Source organism: Tiliqua scincoides, chromosome 9 (assembly GCF_035046505.1).
Source record: "Tiliqua scincoides isolate rTilSci1 chromosome 9, rTilSci1.hap2, whole genome shotgun sequence".
Classification (NCBI taxonomy): Eukaryota; Metazoa; Chordata; class Lepidosauria; order Squamata; family Scincidae; genus Tiliqua; species Tiliqua scincoides.
Genome location: NC_089829.1, coordinates 19,265,638 through 19,285,757, shown reverse-complemented (window position 1 = coordinate 19,285,757; position 20,120 = coordinate 19,265,638). Strand labels below are relative to the sequence as shown.

The window sequence follows — 20,120 nt, the reverse complement described above, 5'->3', positions numbered from 1 at the left end:
TTGCTGTGTAGATGTGTCTAACTGTGCATGTTTAATAAACCAAAACCCTATTTATTTGCAGCTGTGGAATGAGCCTGGGGCAATGTCATGAGATGGCACATTCCAGCGCATGCACAAGGGTTGCAGCCGTGGGAACCGGCTATGTTTAAGTGAGGCTTTTTAAAATGGTGCATTGAAAAAAACTTACTGTGACTGTTCACGCAGAACAACAGTGGAAGCTGGCAGGGATGTGGTGCGCGCGCACTCTCTGTTTCTTGAAGGAAGCTCATTGAAGCAGTGGCCCCTCCGGATTTGTCAAGCTACCTTGCTTCATCCATTAACATCCTATCCAGAGATAAAACTGGGAAGCATCCCGGTGAACTGAGCCAGGGCTGTTAAAAATGCCTCTTATCAGTACAGCTAAGAGCTCTGTTTGACAAGACATCACTGACAAGTTGAAAAACAAAAATGGCAAAGGCAGTGTTGGGGCTTTTAAAAAAAAAAAATCAAACCTCCTCTCTGCCATTCAGGTTCCAGGGCTGGCAAATCCATACCTGAGTTGCACAGGCTCGGTTTGGCACCTGTTACTTCCCTGGGCAAAACATTACCTGGACTGAATTAGAACTGAGAAGCAGCTCAGATAGTGCCCCAGAGTGGGCACCCTGGTGTTACCCACTTCCTGGATTAGAGAAGTTTTGGCTGATGGTGACAAGAGCCCAGGTCAGAGCTTCCTGCAGTTCCTTCTTCCAAGCATTGGTGCAAGGAGTGGAGAGCCTGCAGTACTCTCTGACCCGGTTCCCAAGACTGCTGCTTTTTGTGGTGTGGATTATCCTCTTGCTAGCAAAGCCAGAGAGCAGGTCAAATTTCCTGCTCTCCCCAGCAAAATTTCCAAAGTGGTTCCTATAGTTGGCAATGGGACACTGTGACACACTCAATCCTGTTTGACTCCAACTCGTCCTCGTCTAACCACACTGCTCGTCCCTCCCTTCGTCTAACCACAGCCTTTCCCTTACTCAAAAGTAAGCATCCCAGTGTCACAGGACTGGGCTTAAATCACGGCTCCAGCTACAATGGGGAAGTGCTTGGCCGCTTAAGAACTTTTTCTTTTCTTAAACTAAAAACTAAGTTCTCATGATACAACGTGAGCAACATGCAATAAGAACTGTGTCGTTCATCATCAGTATACAGCAGACATCAGCCACTCGTACAATCATTCTCACTTAGTGCTGCCGAAATTTCTTGGAGAAAATGTGACTGCAGAGAGAGAGAGAGACTTCAGAGAAAAGTCTCCTTCCTCTCTTATATGTAAATTTCAATTTATGAAGAATGTGTCCTATCCTGTTACTTCCTCTTCTGATAAAGAAGATGCTGCAAGAGTCAGCTCAGATTCCTCCCCCCCCCCCCAATTATGGTGCCAGCCACCCTGGCTTTTGCAGCAGTGCCACTTTCTCTGTGGGGCTTTCACTGACAATGCCAGGCCTTTGCTAGCTCCCAAGAGGCTACCAGGCTATTGGTCAGCTCTCCGTTAACTGCCCCACAACCAACATGCAGGAACCACACTACACACTATTCACTGCTGTTGCTGGTGGTGGGGTGGAGTTGGGGCAGGCATCATGCTGGGAGGTAGAGTAGAGGGATTTGTCGGGTGAGATCAGCAAGCCCCGGCTATGTGCTTAAATTATGTTGCCATCCAAGGAGTCACACGAAGAGTGACTTCGAGCAGAGCAGGGTGAGCTGAGACCCAGCAACAGCTAAGCAACAACAGAGCATTGCAGTAGATGCCGCTTCTGCTCCCTTTTGTAGAGCATCAGCAGAGCCTTGACTCCAAAACTCTGAGCTTAGATTCATTCATGCTTCCTCCCACAGGTTAGCCTTGCTTATATGGGGAGCCTTGTGCATCTGGTTCAGCACTGTGCTTTTGTTTGGATTCATTGCCACATCTGCCCCTAGAATCTGGGGGTGATTAGGAAAAGTCTGGAGCTGGGGTAGTGGTGCTACCATGCAGGATGTGGTAGGTACTCTGACTTTTCAGCCACCCTGAGTGGGGCACCTGAATGGCCGGTGTTGGAGGGGGTTATGTTTATCGATTGATAGGGGTGGTGATGTGGTCCTTCTCTGCAGCCTCATTCAGTTCTGGGTGGCCCTGATGGGAAGGTGGTTGGTCAGCACACTCCATGATACTTGGCAATGGCCAAGTCCACCAAGCAGTTCTGCTTTCATGTTGTTCTCATCTGAAAGTCTGGAATGAGTCAATAACTGGTTATGGGAACATCAAAATCTATGGTACCAGCCACCAATTACCCCACCCTATTCTAGAGGCTTGCCTGACTTGCAATGATTTTTAATCACCCTATGCAACTAGAGGCTCCTGATTCTTCTTACTTCTTTCATGGTTCTTAGCCACTGTTTTCTCTTCAAACCCTGTGTTACAAATCCGATACTGGGCAAGACTGAAAGGAGGCATCCTCTCTAAGTTGCATGTCTCAAGAGCCACTCAAGTGATTGGCAATCATTCTCTAGCGACCTTCCATTCTCACAATGGCCCTTGTTTTGACCACTTATTAGCAGCTGTTGCCTTGATGCACTTTTTTGCCTCTCCAGCTAATGGAATTTCTTTATTATAGGTAATAATTTTGGAGGTACAGGATGCAAGTGCAAAAAAATTCTATAAAGTGACTTATAGAATCTACACATGTTGACACTCACAATCATCTTGCCCAGACCTGGGCATTTGGCCTAAGCATAGAGACGCTTAGGGACTTTTTCTCGAGTCCTGGCACCATTGGATGCCTCTGTTAGGAAGATTCAAAAACTAACAATACTGTATTTTGAAGTACAAAGTGAGACAAACTGTACTGAAATTTACAACAGTAAACATTCACGGCTGGCCCAAGACTACTTGACACCTGAGACGGCATGACAAATGCTGTCCCCCTTACATGATGATGTCCCAACCTCTACCTACTCCCGCTCTCTAGTGTTCTAGCTCAGTTCAGCACTCCCCTCCATATTCCCTCTTCCTCTCTGTCCTCCCATTTCCAGTCCAGGAACATGAAGGAGGAGCAGTGGAGGCAAGTTGGCAGGCAGAGAAGGGTGCCCCACCAAGCTGTTGCCTGCGGCAACTGCTTCACTTGGCCTCATGGATGGGCCGGCCCTGGGCACTTGGCCTGATCCAGAGGCTCTTCTGATGCTCCTTGGCACCAATCCCAGCTGAGTGGGGGAAGCATGGAAAGAGGATGGAAAAGTGTTGGGGATGTAAATATCTTTTGCACCCGTGATACAAGCAAGCTGCTTACCTGAGTTTCTAGTCATAAATTTGTGATCAGACCCTATGATTTATGAAGCAAGTGGCTTTAGATGGGTGTGATCTGGCACCAGGAAGCTGCTTCTATCTCACACGTATAGAAAACAGCCAAACAAAACAAAACAAAAAAACCCTTCTGTTCAAAAGTAACCTGATGGAACTGAGCTCTGCCCTGGCAGTGCCCTCAATCGAGGACCCCGCAGTTGTGTAACAGCCTGCTGACCTGCAATTCTCCTTGTCAAAAGTCTTGCAAAGCCCCATTTGCAAGAGATTGCAAAGCCCCATTAATTAAACAGAAACTTCCTCAGGCAGCAGTGACAGTGACAAGTGGCTGTATCCTTACCAAGGAGATGCATAAAAGAGCCCTCTGGATAATCCACACACGGTTTCCGTCATGGGTTGGTGGAGTGGGAGGGGGGAGGCAGAGGGGCTTTGCTGTCTTTGCTTCTGGGAGAAAATCAAGGATCTCGGCATTTGGTAACAGGGTGCATGCCTGCCTTGTGACAGGAGAGCAGCCACTGGAGCCAAAAGTGAGGGGCTGCTATTTACTATTTGTCTCCTGCAATATTATAGGGCAATGGTATTCATCAGAATGGCCTTGGAAGACTATTTTAGATCATGTGGCCTGGGCAGCACTTCTTGTGCTGAGTGAGACAATGGCAGGAGGATGCATCAGAAAAATACGCACCTGAAGCCAGGAGTTTTTCAATGTTTGGGCGCATCAGACAATGGGGCTTTCATGGGCCTTTGGGTTAGTGCTCCATTTAGGGCAGGGAGAGTGGACCAATGCACAAAAGGAGACTCTCTCTCTCTCTCTCTCTCTCTCTCTCTCTCTCTCTCTATATATATATATATATATATATATATATATATATACACACACACACGTATATATATATAGTGAAGACTAGCATTCGCATGTTGTGTAAGCCTACATAGTTTTATATATCATAATTTGTAGAAATTATGATCCAATGACCATAATAGAGAAGGGAAGGGACCCAAAAGAAACTTTGTACACCCTGTTAAAATTCCTCTCAGAGGCCCTGCTGTGAGGCTATCCAAGGCAACCTATGAGGACTCAAAGGTAATGAGAATAATTAGCCATTCTATGGTATATCTCCGTTAGAAAGTTTGGAGTGTTCCATGCACATCATTGCAGCTACCCTTACAACAGCTCTGCCAGGCTGGGCAATGTTGCTATCCCCACTCTACAGATGTGGGCCCCAAGATAGCAAAATTGTACCCAAGACTACCTAGTAATTTCAAGGCTTAGATGAGGCTGCAGCTTAGTGGTGGAACACCAGCTCTACCTGCAGACATTCTTGAGTTCAGTCCCCAGCAGCATGTTCAGGTAGCACCGGCAAAGATCCCTCTGCGAAAGTCTGACAACATTAAGCTAGATCTCCCTAGTGGCATAGCTAAGAGGGGGTAGGAGAGGTACATTACCTGGGTACCACACCTTGAGGGGGGTGTCTTAGAGGCCTCCAAAAGGCACTTCTGGTTTTTAGCAAAATCCAGAAGTGCCTTTCAGAGGCCTTTGTGATGTTGTATAAGGAGTGTTAAAAATTTGGGAGAGTGTTATGGGGGATATGGGAGGTGTTAAAAAAATTTGTGCCCCTGGGTGCCAGATGCCCTAGTTCTGCCACTGGATGTCCCAAGGGTCTGACTCAGTGGAAAGCAACTTCATATGTTGAAGAGAACTGCCATGCGCACTCCCTCTGCCTCCCATCTGGTGAGCCATTAGATATGGCAACAACCACATCCGTGGGGGAATTGTAACCTGCATGTATTTTGCTGCTGCAGGGACTTATGAAGGAGACGATGTGGGCAATTGCCATGCACATTTGCCACAGAGTCATTTCTTTGCCCCCCCCAAAAAAAAAGAACCTAGCACAATTCATGTGTTTGAAGTGTTTGAAAATGGTGCATTTTTTAAAAAAAATGTTGAATTAAAATGTAAAATATGGTGTGTGTTTTTATTCACAATTGAATACATGATTTCGGTGTTCCTTCTTTACTTATGGATAGAGGTGTTTGAAAAAAAAATGTGGTATTCTTATTTAGTTATCCACATGAATAAACACCTCTATTCATGAGCAAATTTTGATTTAAGTTGAAATAGGGAGATCAACACCTATTCAGTTGATCACGCTGCCCACATGGGCACTGACAAAACGTTTTAGTTCAGCTGAGCAACGGTGAAATGCAGAATAGGTTTTGTAGAAAGATTCACAATCCTATATGGGGTTCTCCCTTTTGAACTGTCGGTGACTGTTCTGTTGCCCTGAGGAGCTGCAGAGACTTATCCTTGTGCAGGGCTGGGGCACCTTCCTTATGAGGAAAGGCTACGGCATTTGGGCCTCTTCAGCCTAAAAAAGAGACGCCTGAGGGGGGACATGATTGAGACATACAAAATTATGCAGGGGATGGACAGAATGGATAGAGAGATGCTCTTTACACTCTCACATAACACCAGAACCAGGGGACATCCACTAAAATTGAGTGTTGGGAGAGTTAGAACAGACAAAAGAAAATATTTCTTTACTCAGCGTGTGGTCGGTCTGTGGAACTCCTTGCAGCAGGATGTGGTGACGGCATCTGGCCTGGATGCCTTTAAAAGGGGATTAGACAAGTTTCTGGAGGAAAAATCCATTATGGGTTACAAGCCATGATGTGTATGTGCAACCTCCTGATTTTAGAAATGGGCTATGTCAGAATGCCAATGCAAGGGAGGACACAAGGATGTAGGTCTTTTGTTATCTGGTGTGCTCCCTGGGGCATTTGGTGGGCCGCTGTGAGATACAGGAAGCTGGACTAGATGGGCCTGTGGCCTGATCCAGTGGGGCTGTTCTTATGTTCTTATGTTGTCTTCCTTTGTTTAGGAATGAGATACGCGATGGGATCACAGCAACCCAAAAAGGTAGGTTTTGCCTCTGAAACATTTGCATTTCGGGACTAAAGCCTGAGTATCGGAAAGAGAGATGGGATCTGCCTAAGGACAGAACAGAAAACCACATGACTAGAGGCAGACGGATTCAGGAAAGGACGGATGCATCACTTTCTCAGAATACAAATTTTCATATTAAATTATCCCAATTTGTTAAGCTGTCAAAATTTAGTTTTCCACTACTTTGTTAGGCTGGATACATTTTGCCAGAGAAATATTTTGCATACCCTTGTTTCGCATCAAACTTTATGAATCAAAATCCCTATGGAGTCACTCCGCAACACAGGCATGAACAAGACTGGGGAAAGTTCGCCATCTAGTGGCTCTTCGGCATTCACAATAAAGGGCACTAAACTTTTCCAAGTGCAAACCATGGAGATGTTGTCTCATGTGAATCCCTTTGAAATGACTGGGTGTAGCGCAAGGTTTTATTGGCTCTTGTTTATTTCCATTCCAGTTATCTGCTTATTATGCACATCTGCTGGTGGGTCTATAATCATCGCATCAATCCATCAAATCATGTCAATTTGTGATGTGGTATTGGATGGCTGTTTCTGAACTCTCCATATATGGCACCTATGGCTTTTATTTGATGACAGCATATCTACAGCCCACAGGAGCTCCACGTCTTCCTATAGTACAAAAGTGAAGCACATCAGATCAATTAAAGAGGAATCACTGACAGATCAATGGACACAGAACCCCATACACAAAAATCATATGGTGCATGAGAATCCCACAACCACATTGAACATTGTCATGCAAACTGCACAACCCATAGTGGCCCAGCCTCAGCAAAGACATGGGAGAAGGTCTGAGTTAGAAATGGGTCCCAGGGGCTAGCCCCCTTCCCCTTTAGGCTTCCCTGTCCCAGCACAGAGGTGGCCAGCTCCTGTACTGTGAAAGGCAGCTAAATCGTCCCTGCACCCCACAGACAGCTACACCAACAGGCAGAAAACATAGATAAGTGTTTCTCAAACTGTGGGTCGGGAGCCAATTTCAGGTGGGTCCCCATTCATTTTATTTTTAATATAATTAACTTGATGCTACCACGGTATGTGACTGCATTTGGGGAAATGTTACAGACCTGTACTTTTAACAAGCTACTATGTATATTCTTTTAACAATGATAGTAAATGGGATTTATTCCTGGGTAAGTGTGGGTAGGATTGCAGCCTAGGATTGTTAAAAAATTTTCTGCTTGATGATGTCACTTCCTGTCATGACATCACTTCTGGTGGGTCCTGACAGATTCTCATTCTAAAAAGTGGGTCCCGGTGCTAAATATGTGAGAACCACTGACATAGATAATGTCACCCAAGCTAGCTGTTGCATCAGAGGTGATGGATCACACTGTCCCCTTCAAGGTGGGCTCCTCAGTGGAAGAGAGACCCCAAATCTAGGTGTGCAACTCCATTGCAGCGACTCCCAAGATCTGCCTCAAACCTCCCCCATGTCATTGCCTGTTGTTCATGATGGCAATGGAGGCAGCCAGGCAATGGAGACAGCCAGGTGGGTGAGGAGTGAGGCTTCCAAAGGGCAGGAGCTGATTCACAGGCTGGAATACACTAGCTTTTCTACACTAGCGGAATACACTAGCGGAATACATTCCGCTTTTGCAGAGGCAGAGCAGATCGCTCCACTCTCCCTTTCCCTGACCTGGGGTGCCCTGCAGGCGCTCGCGCAGGGCTCCCCGCACACAGGGATGGCTGCTGCAGGGACTGGTGAGTGCATCCCAGTCCCTGCAGCCCCCTGAGCGACAAGATCCTGGGGGTCGCGTCACTGCCTTCCCCCTGCCCCTGCTGCCTCCCCCCCCCCACCCCGCAAAGACTTACTGCAGGTTTCAAACTCCTGGAGAGTTTGAAAACCGCAGCACTGGCCAATTACCACATCCTTCTTGGGTCAAGATGTCCTCCTTTATCTCATGCCTCCTTTTATTGCCTCTGCAATTATAGCTGGAGCTTTGCCTAGTTTCAGCATCCCTCTCAGATCTAATCAAGTTGCTTCAACCAGCTTACAAGAAACTGACAAAGCAGCATTACAGGCTAATAAGAAGAGCATTTTAAAATGGTAGAGCTCTGGCTAAGTAACCAAGGCCCCATCTGGGTGCTGACATATGCTGTGACCCAGAGCCCCACAAATGCAAAGTCTTCCTATTTTCTCATACACTGGGGAAGTACTCCATTCACACATTCGCATACACACGCGCTCACGTTTGAGGAGCCACCAGATCACGGGCCTGGTCTTCAAGCGTGGCTTATCAGTGAGGCCAAATGAAGCAATTCCCCTAGGCAAGATGGAGGGGAGTGCCTGCCTGCCTCCATGACTGCTGTTTCTACTCCCTGGATTCAGAAAGGGAGAGGAGAAGTGAATATGAGGAAGTGTGGGCTAGAACATTTGAAAAGGAGGAAGCTTTCTAGGCTTACTGAAACTCATTCCACTCATTCCATTTTTCTTTTCCACAAGCAGGGTCCCCAAATTCACCTTGAAAAATTACACTTTCAGCAAAGTGTGGTGGTGACTCTAGTTGAACATTAAAGAGACAAACACTCAAAGTGGTAAAATCCCAAGCATTAGTATCTATTTCCACTTATACACTCTACAAAGGTGTTCACGCTCACCTTGAGAGAGAAATCTGAGAGCAGGGCCTGCAAGAACCAGGGGACATCCACTAAAATTGAGTGTTGGGAGAGTTAGAACAGACAAAAGAAAATATTTCTTTACTCAGCATGTGGTCAGTCTGTGGAACTCCTTGCCGCAGGGTGTGGTAATGGCGTCTAGCCTGGACGCCTTTAAAAGGGGATTGGAAAAGTTTCTGGAGAAAAATCCATTACAGGGTACAAGCCATGATGTGTATGCACAACCTCCTGATTTTAGAAATGGGTTATGTCGGAATGCCAGATGCAAGGGAGGGCACCAGGATGAGGTCTCTTGTTATCTGGTGTGCTCCCTGGGGCATTTGGTGGGCCGCTGTGAGATACAGGAAGCTGGACTAGATGGGCCTATGGCCTGATCCAGTGGGGCTGTTCTTATGTTCTTAAACTACAATTCCCAGGAGGCCTTGCAGGTCTTCTTGTTATCTGGTGTGCTCCCTGGGGCATTTGGTGGGTGGCTGTGAGATACAGGAAGCTGGACTAGATGGGCCTATGGCCTGATCCAGTGGGGCTGTTCTTATGTTCTTTAGATGAACGCTTTGTTTTATTGTCAGATTTCACAAAAAAGTATGAAAAATTATACCTCCTTCCTCTCTCGTATTTGCATTTGCATTGGCCTAAGATCCCCCCATAAACATGTGTGACAGAAATCTTGGAGAAAACAGGGCCATGATTTATTTGAAATTACAGTACCAGGCAGCATTTGGCAGCTGCAGCAGGTCCTGACTCAACTCCACCCCTTTACTGCCAGCAACTAACCAGCAGGAGATAGTTGGCCTGCCTGACCCCTCCTTTGGGCAAACCACCCTGGCTCCTAACTGGGTTTTGCCCACAGGCTCCCCCCCCCCGTTCTTCTCTGCAAACCCCTGGAAAGGGGGTCAAAGAAGCTGAATTGCTCCATGCACCCTGCACTAGGTGACCACTAAGGTAGGTGTCCCAGTTCCATCCCAAGCTCAAGCCAGGCCACACTTTGATCCAGGTGGCCTCTGAGTAATAGCAGAGTACTCAGCCTGGCCTATTGCTTGCCTAAGGGCAGACATCGGGTCCCCATTCCTCCTCCTTGTTCTGCACGATCCAGCCAGACACAACCAACCCAGCTAGAAGAAACTCAACCCAAAGGACAGTAAGGATAGCCAAAAAAAACTTCACAGCTGATCAGTCCGGAAGCACAAAATTCCTATCCAACCCCAAAAGGTGGCCAGCTAATATCTGACTGTAGTTTAACGAGTGGATGGGCAGGTTCTGATGAAGCAGGCGGAAGGCCTGTGTACCATTTTTTCATAGCACACCAAAGCCTGCCCTCTTGGCCTGCCCAAGGGCAGCCTTGGGATAGGTTGGAAGGAAGCATGCTGGAAGGATGGAGCCGTGCAAAGATTCCTCCTTTCCATGCACAGATAGACGCCAGTTCATGTTAAAAACCATTTCTACATTCTGGTGTAGAAATACAGAGGGTAAAAAAAAAAATTCATTATTGCAGCATCGAAGTTGCATGTAAAATGATGGTTTTTGTCCCATCATTAAGCCGAACTAACACAGTACAAATTACTTGTGCCATTAAATGCAACAAACTGTCCATGGTGATGAATGTTCTCTCATTTGGTAATTTCTTGGACCTTTTTTTTCGGTTAGGACTGCACATCTAGCAACAATCCGGGTGGGAAAACACCAAGAGATGCTGCTGATGAATTCTCCATTGTCAACCAGAGGGCTCCATTCTACCGAGCACACAATAGACTCGTGAAGCATCAAAGCACCAGCGTAAAGCAGAACATACTGTTTGTGATTAAAGACCGTCAGAAAAAAGGCACAGCAGCCAACGCTGCAAGGACTCATAAGCGACGGAGGAGATTCGTAATCCAAAAAAGTCCCATTATGATTACAATGAACAGCTCTTTCTTCAGCCTCCCCATTCTGAAACCTGAGAACAGAAACAATGCCAAATGGAAAGCGCTTTACGAGACGCAACAAGAGCGGAAACGAATCATGCGAGACACGTGTGCAAAATACAAGAGCAACAGCAAGAGGATCATCACGCCGTACCATGTTTCCAGGATCTTTGTTGAAGACAAGTACCGTATTCTGTACTGCGAAGTTCCCAAAGCCGGGTGCTCCAACTGGAAGAGGGTGCTCATGGTTCTCAATGGATTGGCCCCCTCTACCAGGGTGATACAACACAACACAGTGCATTATGGGAATTACCTGAAAAGGCTGGATGGGTTCGACCGCAAAGGGATCCATCACCGGCTCAGCACTTACACCAAGATGCTCTTTGTCCGTGAACCGTTTGAAAAGTTGGTTTCGGCATTTAGAGACAAATTTGAGCATCCCAACAATTACTACCACCCGGTCTTTGGCAGGCCCATTATCTCGAGGTACCGGGCCAATGCCACCAAGGAGGCCCTGAGGACAGGTTCTGGGGTGATGTTTAAAGAATTCATTCAATACCTTCTCGATGTGCACCGGCCTGTGGGCATGGACATCCACTGGGACCACGTCAACAGGCTCTGTAGCCCGTGTCTAATAGACTACGATTTTATAGGCAAATTTGAAACCATGGAAGAAGATGCCAACTTCTTCCTGCACTTAATAAATGCTCCACAAAATTTGACTTTTCCCCAATTTAAAGACAGACATTCTGATGAAGAGCGAACAACCACCCAAATCACACAGCAATATTTTACGCAGCTTTCCCCTTCTCAGAGACAACGCAGCTACGATTTCTATTATATGGATTATCTGATGTTTAACTATTCAAAGCCTTTTCAAGATTTATATTAGCAGTGGGAAGAGTGTAGAATCATTGGACACAATCCATCTGGGGCTCCTCTTACGCAAACGTGTCTGGAAGTAGCTCCCGGTCAATTTTACCCATTTACCAGTGAGATCAGGGCAAATTTGCCAGTGAGATCAGGGCACATGCGCACCACAAACTGGTTCAATAGTCATTCTTTTTCCCCAGGGTCCCCCTAGGAAGAGTAGTTCTGTAAAAGTGGAGGGGGATCTGGAACTGGGGATCTCTCACCAGACTACAATTCCCAGGATTCTTTAGGAGGAGGAAGCCACGACAGTTAAACCAATACGAGTTTGTAGTGTAGAGCTGCCCTACCGTAAGTCCCAGATTCAGGACTTGATTGCTGATGCACTCTGGAAGCACACCCTAGCCTCATATTGTTCAAGGATCATCAGTGGTTTCCAATGCATCGTTCCATTTTTTTTTTTTAACCTTCATTTTAGATATAATTAAACGGAACAATCTGGTCACCATCACCTTAATGGGGGAGGGACTGCAGCACAGTGATAGAGCACCTATGTGAGCTTTAATATGGGAGTTTCAATTCCTCATATATCCAGGTTAAGAAAAACCGAAACCCCGGGGAACTGCTGCCAGTCTGGCAGGCAATCCTGAGCTAGATGGACCAACAGTCTGACTCAGTAGGAGGCAGCTTAATGTGTTGCATATGCATAGGCCTGCAAAGTCAATAGTGGAAAAAGTGTGAATCGTCTGTGTCTGTTTGTGGTATATGCTTGGCCTTTTAAAAAGAATCAGCTGCAAGGCTGCCACAAAAGCAACCCAGGATGGAACACAGCTTGCAGTGAGTGATGTTTACATGTACACATTAACTGTCTCCTTTTTTTTTCCCCTATGCCTTCTACATTTTGGTATATTTAGACATCTAATGGCAGGGCTCAAAATAAAGCACATACTTTTTTTAACGCAGTCCTGCCATGTGTGTTTGCATTGCACGGGGTGGAGGGAGGGCTACAGAGAGCTCACCGCGATACCCACCTTAATAAGACAGGCAATCAGAATTTTACAGAAATACGGTGAGCAAAATGCTGTTTTATGGAACCATTTCCAGTTGCCTTCTGGGAATACTGGGGGGGGGGGAACCTTCCCATATTAAAGTGTGATTTCAAGGATGCTGCAATGGAAGGCAACTAATATTTAATGAACACATGAGTGCAAAATTAAGCCAGATGTTACGGTTCGCAGGATATGAATACATTCCCTTCCATCTACAGCTCCCTTATGGCACATTCGTCTGCAGAAAAATGAAACACAGCACATTTACATCTTTATGCATGCTATTAGAATTCTTTTAATCCTTGGCATTAACATAAATCTTTAGTTTAATCTACGTAGTCTCGGGGAATATCAAATGCTGCCTTTAAAGTCACAAATGCATTTAGATGCAACTTCCTGCCCAGCAGGGTCCTTTATTTTTAATGCTTACAAAGAGCAAGCTGCCCCTTTACAGGCATCAGAGCAAAGTTTGAGGGGCTGTGTCGGTCTCGTAAAGCCACACTGAACCTGGGCCGGGACTGAAAGATGATTGGTATCTTGAGATCATAGCAGGCAGGTGGACTTGGGGTGCCCATGCACACCTAGCCAGGGCTGACCTGATGCCCAGTGCAGCATGCTAAAAGTTGCCTCCTTACCCAATGATGTGCCTCTACTCCTTCCACTCTCCAATGCTCAGCCTTCTCCTCCCCTCCACTTTTCCTCTCTGTCTGCCCTTTTCATTTTCCAATCCAGAGAATAAAAGGAGGAGGAGGAGGAGTAACAAAGGCAAATAAACCAACAGGGATTGGTACCCTTCATCAATCTGCTGCCGGAGGCAACTGCTTCAGTTGGCCTCATGAATGGGCCAGCCCTGCATGCTTGGAAACACATTGGGGGAAAAGACCAAGAGAGGAATGTGTGACAGTAGCGGAGCTGGGGGGGGGATGAGCTGCAAGTGCCACATGGCTCAGAAACTTGCTGTGTAAGCTGCCCCTCCCCCCTCGCTCTCGGGGCCCTTCTGAGGAGGCATCTCCTCCACATTGCTGTTGCCCTCAGACAGGCTCTGAAAGCAAGGGGGAGGGGCAGCTTACACAGCGAGTTTTGCAGCACTCACAGTTCCGACCCCCCCACCCCGACTTTGCTACTGCTGTGTGACGCTACTTTTTATGACCTGTGGGCATTAACTAGGTTTTAGCTGTGAGATTGGATACTGAAGGGATCACATGAGCACTTGATGTCACCACTCTGGGCATCAGGTGGTGTCCACATTTCAGTGAGGTGGCTCCAACCAAGTTCTTTGTTTCCAGTCAGCTGGGGGAAGTAGGACGAAGAGTCAGCGATGTCATCACACATCACAATGATGTCAGCGATGTCATCACAGTCAGTGATGACGACAGTCTGGCCTTTGCAGTCAAATGCTGAGGCATCACAGAAACCTCCTTAGGACTAAGAAGGTCCAATTTTTTTTGAGGGAGGAGGGAAGCAGGAATGAAGAATTTTTACTACAACTTGTTAAACCTGAGGCAGTTCAGGAAAAGTTTGTCTTTTTACTGGTCTGGAAAATGATGGGTTGATAATGATGTTATTCTTCTAAATAACATGTTGGTTATTTAGCTAATTAAATGGTTGATGCTTTAATTCAACCAGGGTTGGCCAAACATGCTCAGTGTTAGAGCCACATATGATAAACTTAAGATGTTTGAGAGCCACAATATTTAAGAAGCATTTAAATTCTTAAATATATTTACTTACCATGAACATTAAACTTATGTTTTAATTCGGTGAACTCTCAGTTTATGATTATTTACCAGGTATGAAGCTTGACAATTACTTGATATTTATCTCTTAGATTAATTGTGATGCAAAAAGGAGCTCAGCCAACATCTTTCTGTGAGCAACACATTATATGTCAAAGAACAGTATGTGGCTTGTGACCTGAAGTTTGGCCATCTCTGAATTAAACCATTTTCTTATAGCTTTGTTGTTATGTAACCATGGTCAGAGTTCAAAAATTGAGTAAGCCTTCAAATTCCAGCAGACCTCATGCATGACCTACCAGTGGGGATTCTAACCCAGTCAAACAAGTTAGCGTGAATGAGACTAGTGGGGTAGTTGGGGAAGCACTAAGCACTCACCTCTGTTGTGCTCCCTGTTGGAATGGCTCTGAAGGGGAGGGGCCCCTTTCCCTTTGCAGTGAGGTTCCCTGCAAAACTTAGTGCTTTGCTGCCCCTCTAGCTATGCCACCAGAGACTACTTTTGAGCGTTCACAGAGCTTTGCATACATGGCCTTGTTGCAGTCCTTACAACGACCCTGTAAGATGAGCCAAAACTATTGTCCCCATATTTCAGGGGGAGAGGCTGAGAGGGAATGACTTGCCAAAGGCCACTTTCTGAGCTTATGGCAGAAGTGAGCTTTGAACTGGGGGGATCCTGATTTGTGAGACACCTCCCCATGCTACTACAGGTACTAAACAGGGATGTTTTGCAAAAGGAAGGGAAAGCAAGTGCTGCTGCCTGTTTTTTCAAGAGGCGCAGGTGCTGCTATGAGCTGCAGGCCTCCCCTGATGACATGATATAGATAGATATTTATATAACAAAAGAATATGCACAAGATCCCCCATTGAAGGAGCAACAGTTGCCTGTGGATCTCAGAAGGCTAGCACCTGAAGGCTGCAAGAAAGTAATGTGCGTTTATTTTGTTGTTTGCTTGCTTATTTATGAGATAGTTCTCCTGTCTCATTCCCACAGGCTTCAAGGCAGCTTACAACAAGACACGTTTAAAACACAATAAAAGAGTCATAAAACAACCAAATAAAACAAAAAGATGCAACACAGCATAAAAACCATCGCAGACAACAATAACCACAAGCAACTAAGCATTTTAAACATTTCTTGCTCCTTGTTTCTTCCTGACCCCTCTGCCAGTCTCCACCTTGAGACTCTCCACAATTGTCTGTGTGTCTTCCATGTCCTTCCCTTCTCCCCTCTTGAACCATCATCTTCCTGTTCGTGACTTTCCTTTGTCTCTTTCCCTCCATTTTTCCTTTTTCTTTTTCTTTCCTCCTGAAATCTCCCGGCCCCTCTTAGCTGCGGTTACAGAGGCTAGCCAAATTCTTTTCTTTCTGTCTCCCCAGTGCCTGGTGATGACGACGCCACTGAGCATCTCTGTGAGATGCAGGTGTGCCTTCTGTGTGTGTCTAGCCCCCAGCAGGATGCCACAGGTCTGGGGCATCAAACCTACATGGACAAGAGGTGGGCACAGGCCAATCTCAGAATTAGCTGCTCCAGGCATGAAGAAGGACTTGAACCCACAAGAGCATATGGCTGTTTGGAAGGGCATTGGAAGCCAAGGGTAAAGAGCACAGTCCTATGCTTGTCTATGCAGAAGTAAGTCCCACTGTCTTGTGCATAGGATTGCAGCCAAAGGCTACATGCAGAAACATAGTAGTTTTTTAAGCTACTGAGCCAGCACAGGAGTTTCTGGGGAGATAGGAGTGTCCCAAAATAAGGAAAAATAGGCAAAAACGGGGAGCAGGTCATTCATGCTAGAGTGGCTGACTCGTCCCTTCTCTGAAGAAGCCCCTCTGGGCCATTGCCCAGTTTTGCAGAATTGGTAGCAAATGCACTTTGATTACAGGTCCTCAAGGGAATCCTCAGATGAAAGGCACTAAGGCTTGGCTTTCAGGCCTGGAGAGGGAGTGAGGTCTGGTTCCATTGTGCGAGCCAGACCTCACTCAAGTGGAGTGGGGGTGTACAACTTAGGGCATGTCCCTCCCCTAGTCTGTCTTCTGCTTGGAGTCATTCATTCCATCCCAGATTGGAAGGGTTCTCTTCCTCAGGCACAGAAGGGCAAATGTTGTGCGCTCATAAATAATCCCCTCCACAGTTAATAGCAGTTTCAGGACGGGGGTGATTTGAATTGGGAGTGTGGCACTGCGGGGAAAGGGGTTTTCCCCATAAGCAATTTATCTGGCCCCTTTTATAAATGGTCTCTCCTAGCATGATAATTGGGCTCCCTCATATCTTGAAAATATGAACAAGATTTGCACATTTTTCTCTTCTAGCATTTGCAGCTAATGAGCTTCTACGAGTATGTGAGAACGAAGTGCTTATTTCTGACCATCATCTGCTGAAAGATGTCACTTCCAGCGATCAGCAGGCACCATGAATACTAACTTAGGCCCTCAGTATGAAACGAGTTTGACATCCCTGGGTTAAAGCCTTCCCTCCCAAGCCAAATCCTCCCTACATCTACTCTTCAAAAAAAGATGCACATCTTGGAGGTTGGGAGAGAAAGTAGCTTTGAGTGAAGCATCCCACATACGAAGGCCAGACGGTTTTTTCTCTGAGTTTTGACAGACAGATCCAATGTATAAAACATCTCCTGCTTCTTAGGGCTGCTGTGGCTACTGCTCCCGCAGAGTCTCTCTGCGTTTCATGTCTCGGCAACACCAACTTGGGATGCTGAAATCAGCAGTGGAGTGAAAGCTCTTCCCGTGAAATCCCCAGCTCACATCTCTGCATCCTTCTGCCTCATGAGGGCCCAGCTCTGCAGGGTGAAACACTCCCCCCTCCTTTTCCCAACACGGCAGGATTTGGAGGCACTCAGAACCTGGAAGGATTCACCCATTACTGTACTCATACAGTAATACAGCATGCAGCTCATGCAGCAAAATCACAAATTAGACATAGTGTAGCTGCCTTCGTGCTTCAATCCCATGGCTTCCTTTCCCTCTTTTGGCAAGAAGAGCAAAAAACTTCCTACTGCCTGAACTGGTCCAATGGCCTTTACCTGTGAACACCCCTACCCCTCCCCCCAATAAACATGCAAGACAGAGGCTTGGGTTAATGGTCCCCTTTACTGAATATTAAACAAACACCTGCAGCAGGGAAGCCTAACTCCCAGCCCCCAGAGTGTGGGCCACTACATCAGGCAAAGGTGGTGACCATCTGGTTCGCTTGAGTAATCAACAGGTGTAGCCACCTAACTCAAAGCTACCCTCTGTAAGAGATAGACAGAGCTTATCATGATCAACCCCGAAGGGTTTGAGACAGTGGGACTGAGCCACTTCTCACAGGCTGCTGGCTGCAGCCAGTTCATTCTCTGCCCTCTCTGGTGTTCTGCAGGGGAGCAAACTGGAAGTGATCAAAGGCAATCTTTTTTTTCTGAGCCTTTGCAGACCACTCCTCAGGGTCTCGCTGACCACTTTTGGTCCCTGGACAACAGGTTAGGAACCAGACCTCTAGGTCTTTTGAAGAGAGCACTGATTGTGTTGCAAGGTACCCAAGATGTTCCAGGGTAATCCCAGATGTTGCAAGAGATCCCAAGATTCCAAAGCAAACTCAGTAGACAAAGGTGATCAAATCCAGGCCTTTATTGTAATCCATCAGCAAAAGGTGGTAAATCCATCCACTTCTCCAAAGGAGACTGCATGCATCAGAAGTGGGAGAAGCCCCGAGTGCCTTCTGCAGCTCACTTTTATAACAATTTGGGGTTCCCTCCTTGAAACATATACATGGAGACAATTCATTGGTCCGTTACAAATCACCCGTTGTTTCAGATTACGCAATCTTATGCATTATATACCATTTCATATACCCCCAGCAGTCAGCAAATGGCACTGCACTTCAATTTCGCTCACAAGTTACCTCACCTCATAACCATTGTATGACTTACTTCTGGCCTTCGGAATGCAACAAAATTGTTGCTAAAAAGGTTGCGAGCTCTGCTAAAAACAAAAAACTGCTATCTTCTGCATTTTCTCTGGGAAGTTGACCTTTGCAATGTGTTAATCCGGAAATGCTTCTTGATGTGAACTGGAACTGGCTTTGATATGTTGTCTTAAACCTTTAATGCTGTTAGACTACCAACTAACTTAAAATATTACTATTTGCTAGTCACACTTGTGTATGCACCAAAACTGGTTTTAAAATGAAGAATAAGAATATAAAGAGAGCTAAGCTGGCTAGTGTTCTTCTGTATGGTATGGCTATAAAATATAGTGTAAATATTGGCCATATTTGTGTGTGCAAGTGGTGCTCTGAAGAAGCCTTCAACCTGAAAGTTCAAACTGCTGGAATATATTTTTTTCTGTGGTCTGAAAACAAAGAGCTTCTTCATTGTGCTTGCATTCTTATCTGTTGTAATGAGAACACTGCGGCACACAGCCAAGTCCAGCCAAACATTTGAGTTAAAAAAACGAAACCATTTTAAAAACTGTACTCTGACTTAACATTCAAAGAGAGATGGACCAAAAGGTACTGCAAAAGCGTCAGGTGAACATTTCTGTTAAACTATACATATAGCATACCTTCTAACAATTGCACGTGGGTGTTGTTAACCAGTTCTCTTAAATAAGACTTGCAATAAATTAATCTCAAGACCTTAGTTTTTCACCCCTCAGCGCATTTGCGCTGTCCTTGTCAATGAAATAGGAAGTCCTGTACTTCTGGGCTTCACAGCAGTGTGCAAGGAATACAGTAAGGCAGTGTTATTCAAACTGTGAGGCGCAGCTCTTTAGGGCGGCACCAGGAACTCAAAGGGGAGGCGCGGGATGTCCTCTCGAAGTGATACGGTCACACCCCTGGGCAGAATAAAGCAGGGGTTTTTTTTTAAGCAGAAGAAATGGGAGTTGCTCAGCTGTGAGAGTGGCTGCCGCCCTGCCCTCTTCCAAGCATGCTCGGCTTGCAGTCCTTAACCCTCACTGATCCTTGTCTGGTTGGTTCCTAGTTCCCAGCCTGGGATCGCTTCTCATCAAAGTGAAATCTCTCTTTTCAACACCCTCCCTCTTCCACTCCCCCCTTTCGATCTCCAAACCTTCCCGCTTTCCTTCCCCTCCCCTTAAAGTTGCTTCCATGTAGTTGGCAAAGGGGGAGGGGAGAGACAAGCACACACTTTACTTGGCCAGGAGCAGAAAAAGGTACTGTTTTTAAAATGATTTATTAATCTTGTTGTTTGACTGAAGAGGAAAGGCTGTATTTTTAAAGTGATGAATCTTGCTATTTGAAGGGAATACTTATCAGCCATTGATGAAATGATTGCCAGCCCAATCCTATCCACACTTTCCTGGGAGTAAGCCCCATTGACTCTAATGGGACTTACTTCTGAGTAGACATGCATAGGCTTGAGCTGTGCATCTCCTAGTATAGGAGACAAATCAGCTTCCTAACCAAATCCTTATCAGCTCTGATATATTTTCATGGTCTATTTTTGTTTTCCCCACCAGCTGCTGGAAAAATTTAATTTCATTAAATTAATAAATGGTCCAATCCTATCCAAGGAGAATGGGAGAAATGACTAGTAGGATTGGGGTCCACAGGGGTGTGTGTGTGTGTGTAATGTTGGTCAGAATGGTTGTTCACAAAGTTCATTTGATAAAACAATTCTATTGGTATGCTTACAAAGTTTTAAAAAATGAGTCCTCCTGGACCAGACAAAATCTACCTACT

General features: G+C 46.0%; 1 protein-coding gene across 1 annotated transcript in view; it reads left to right on the top strand.

Moving 5' to 3' along the window:
• The window catches only part of CHST8 (carbohydrate sulfotransferase 8), a 237,198-nt gene extending 225,533 nt beyond the window's left edge, over nucleotides 1-11,665 (top strand). Inside the window, exons 2-3 of the mRNA XM_066637528.1 lie at nucleotides 6,169-6,206; nucleotides 10,517-11,665. Coding sequence (XP_066493625.1) covers nucleotides 6,169-6,206; nucleotides 10,517-11,665 — 1,187 coding nt within the window. The remainder of the gene's footprint in view (nucleotides 1-6,168; nucleotides 6,207-10,516) is intronic.
• Nucleotides 11,666-20,120: the final 8,455 nt, after the last annotated feature.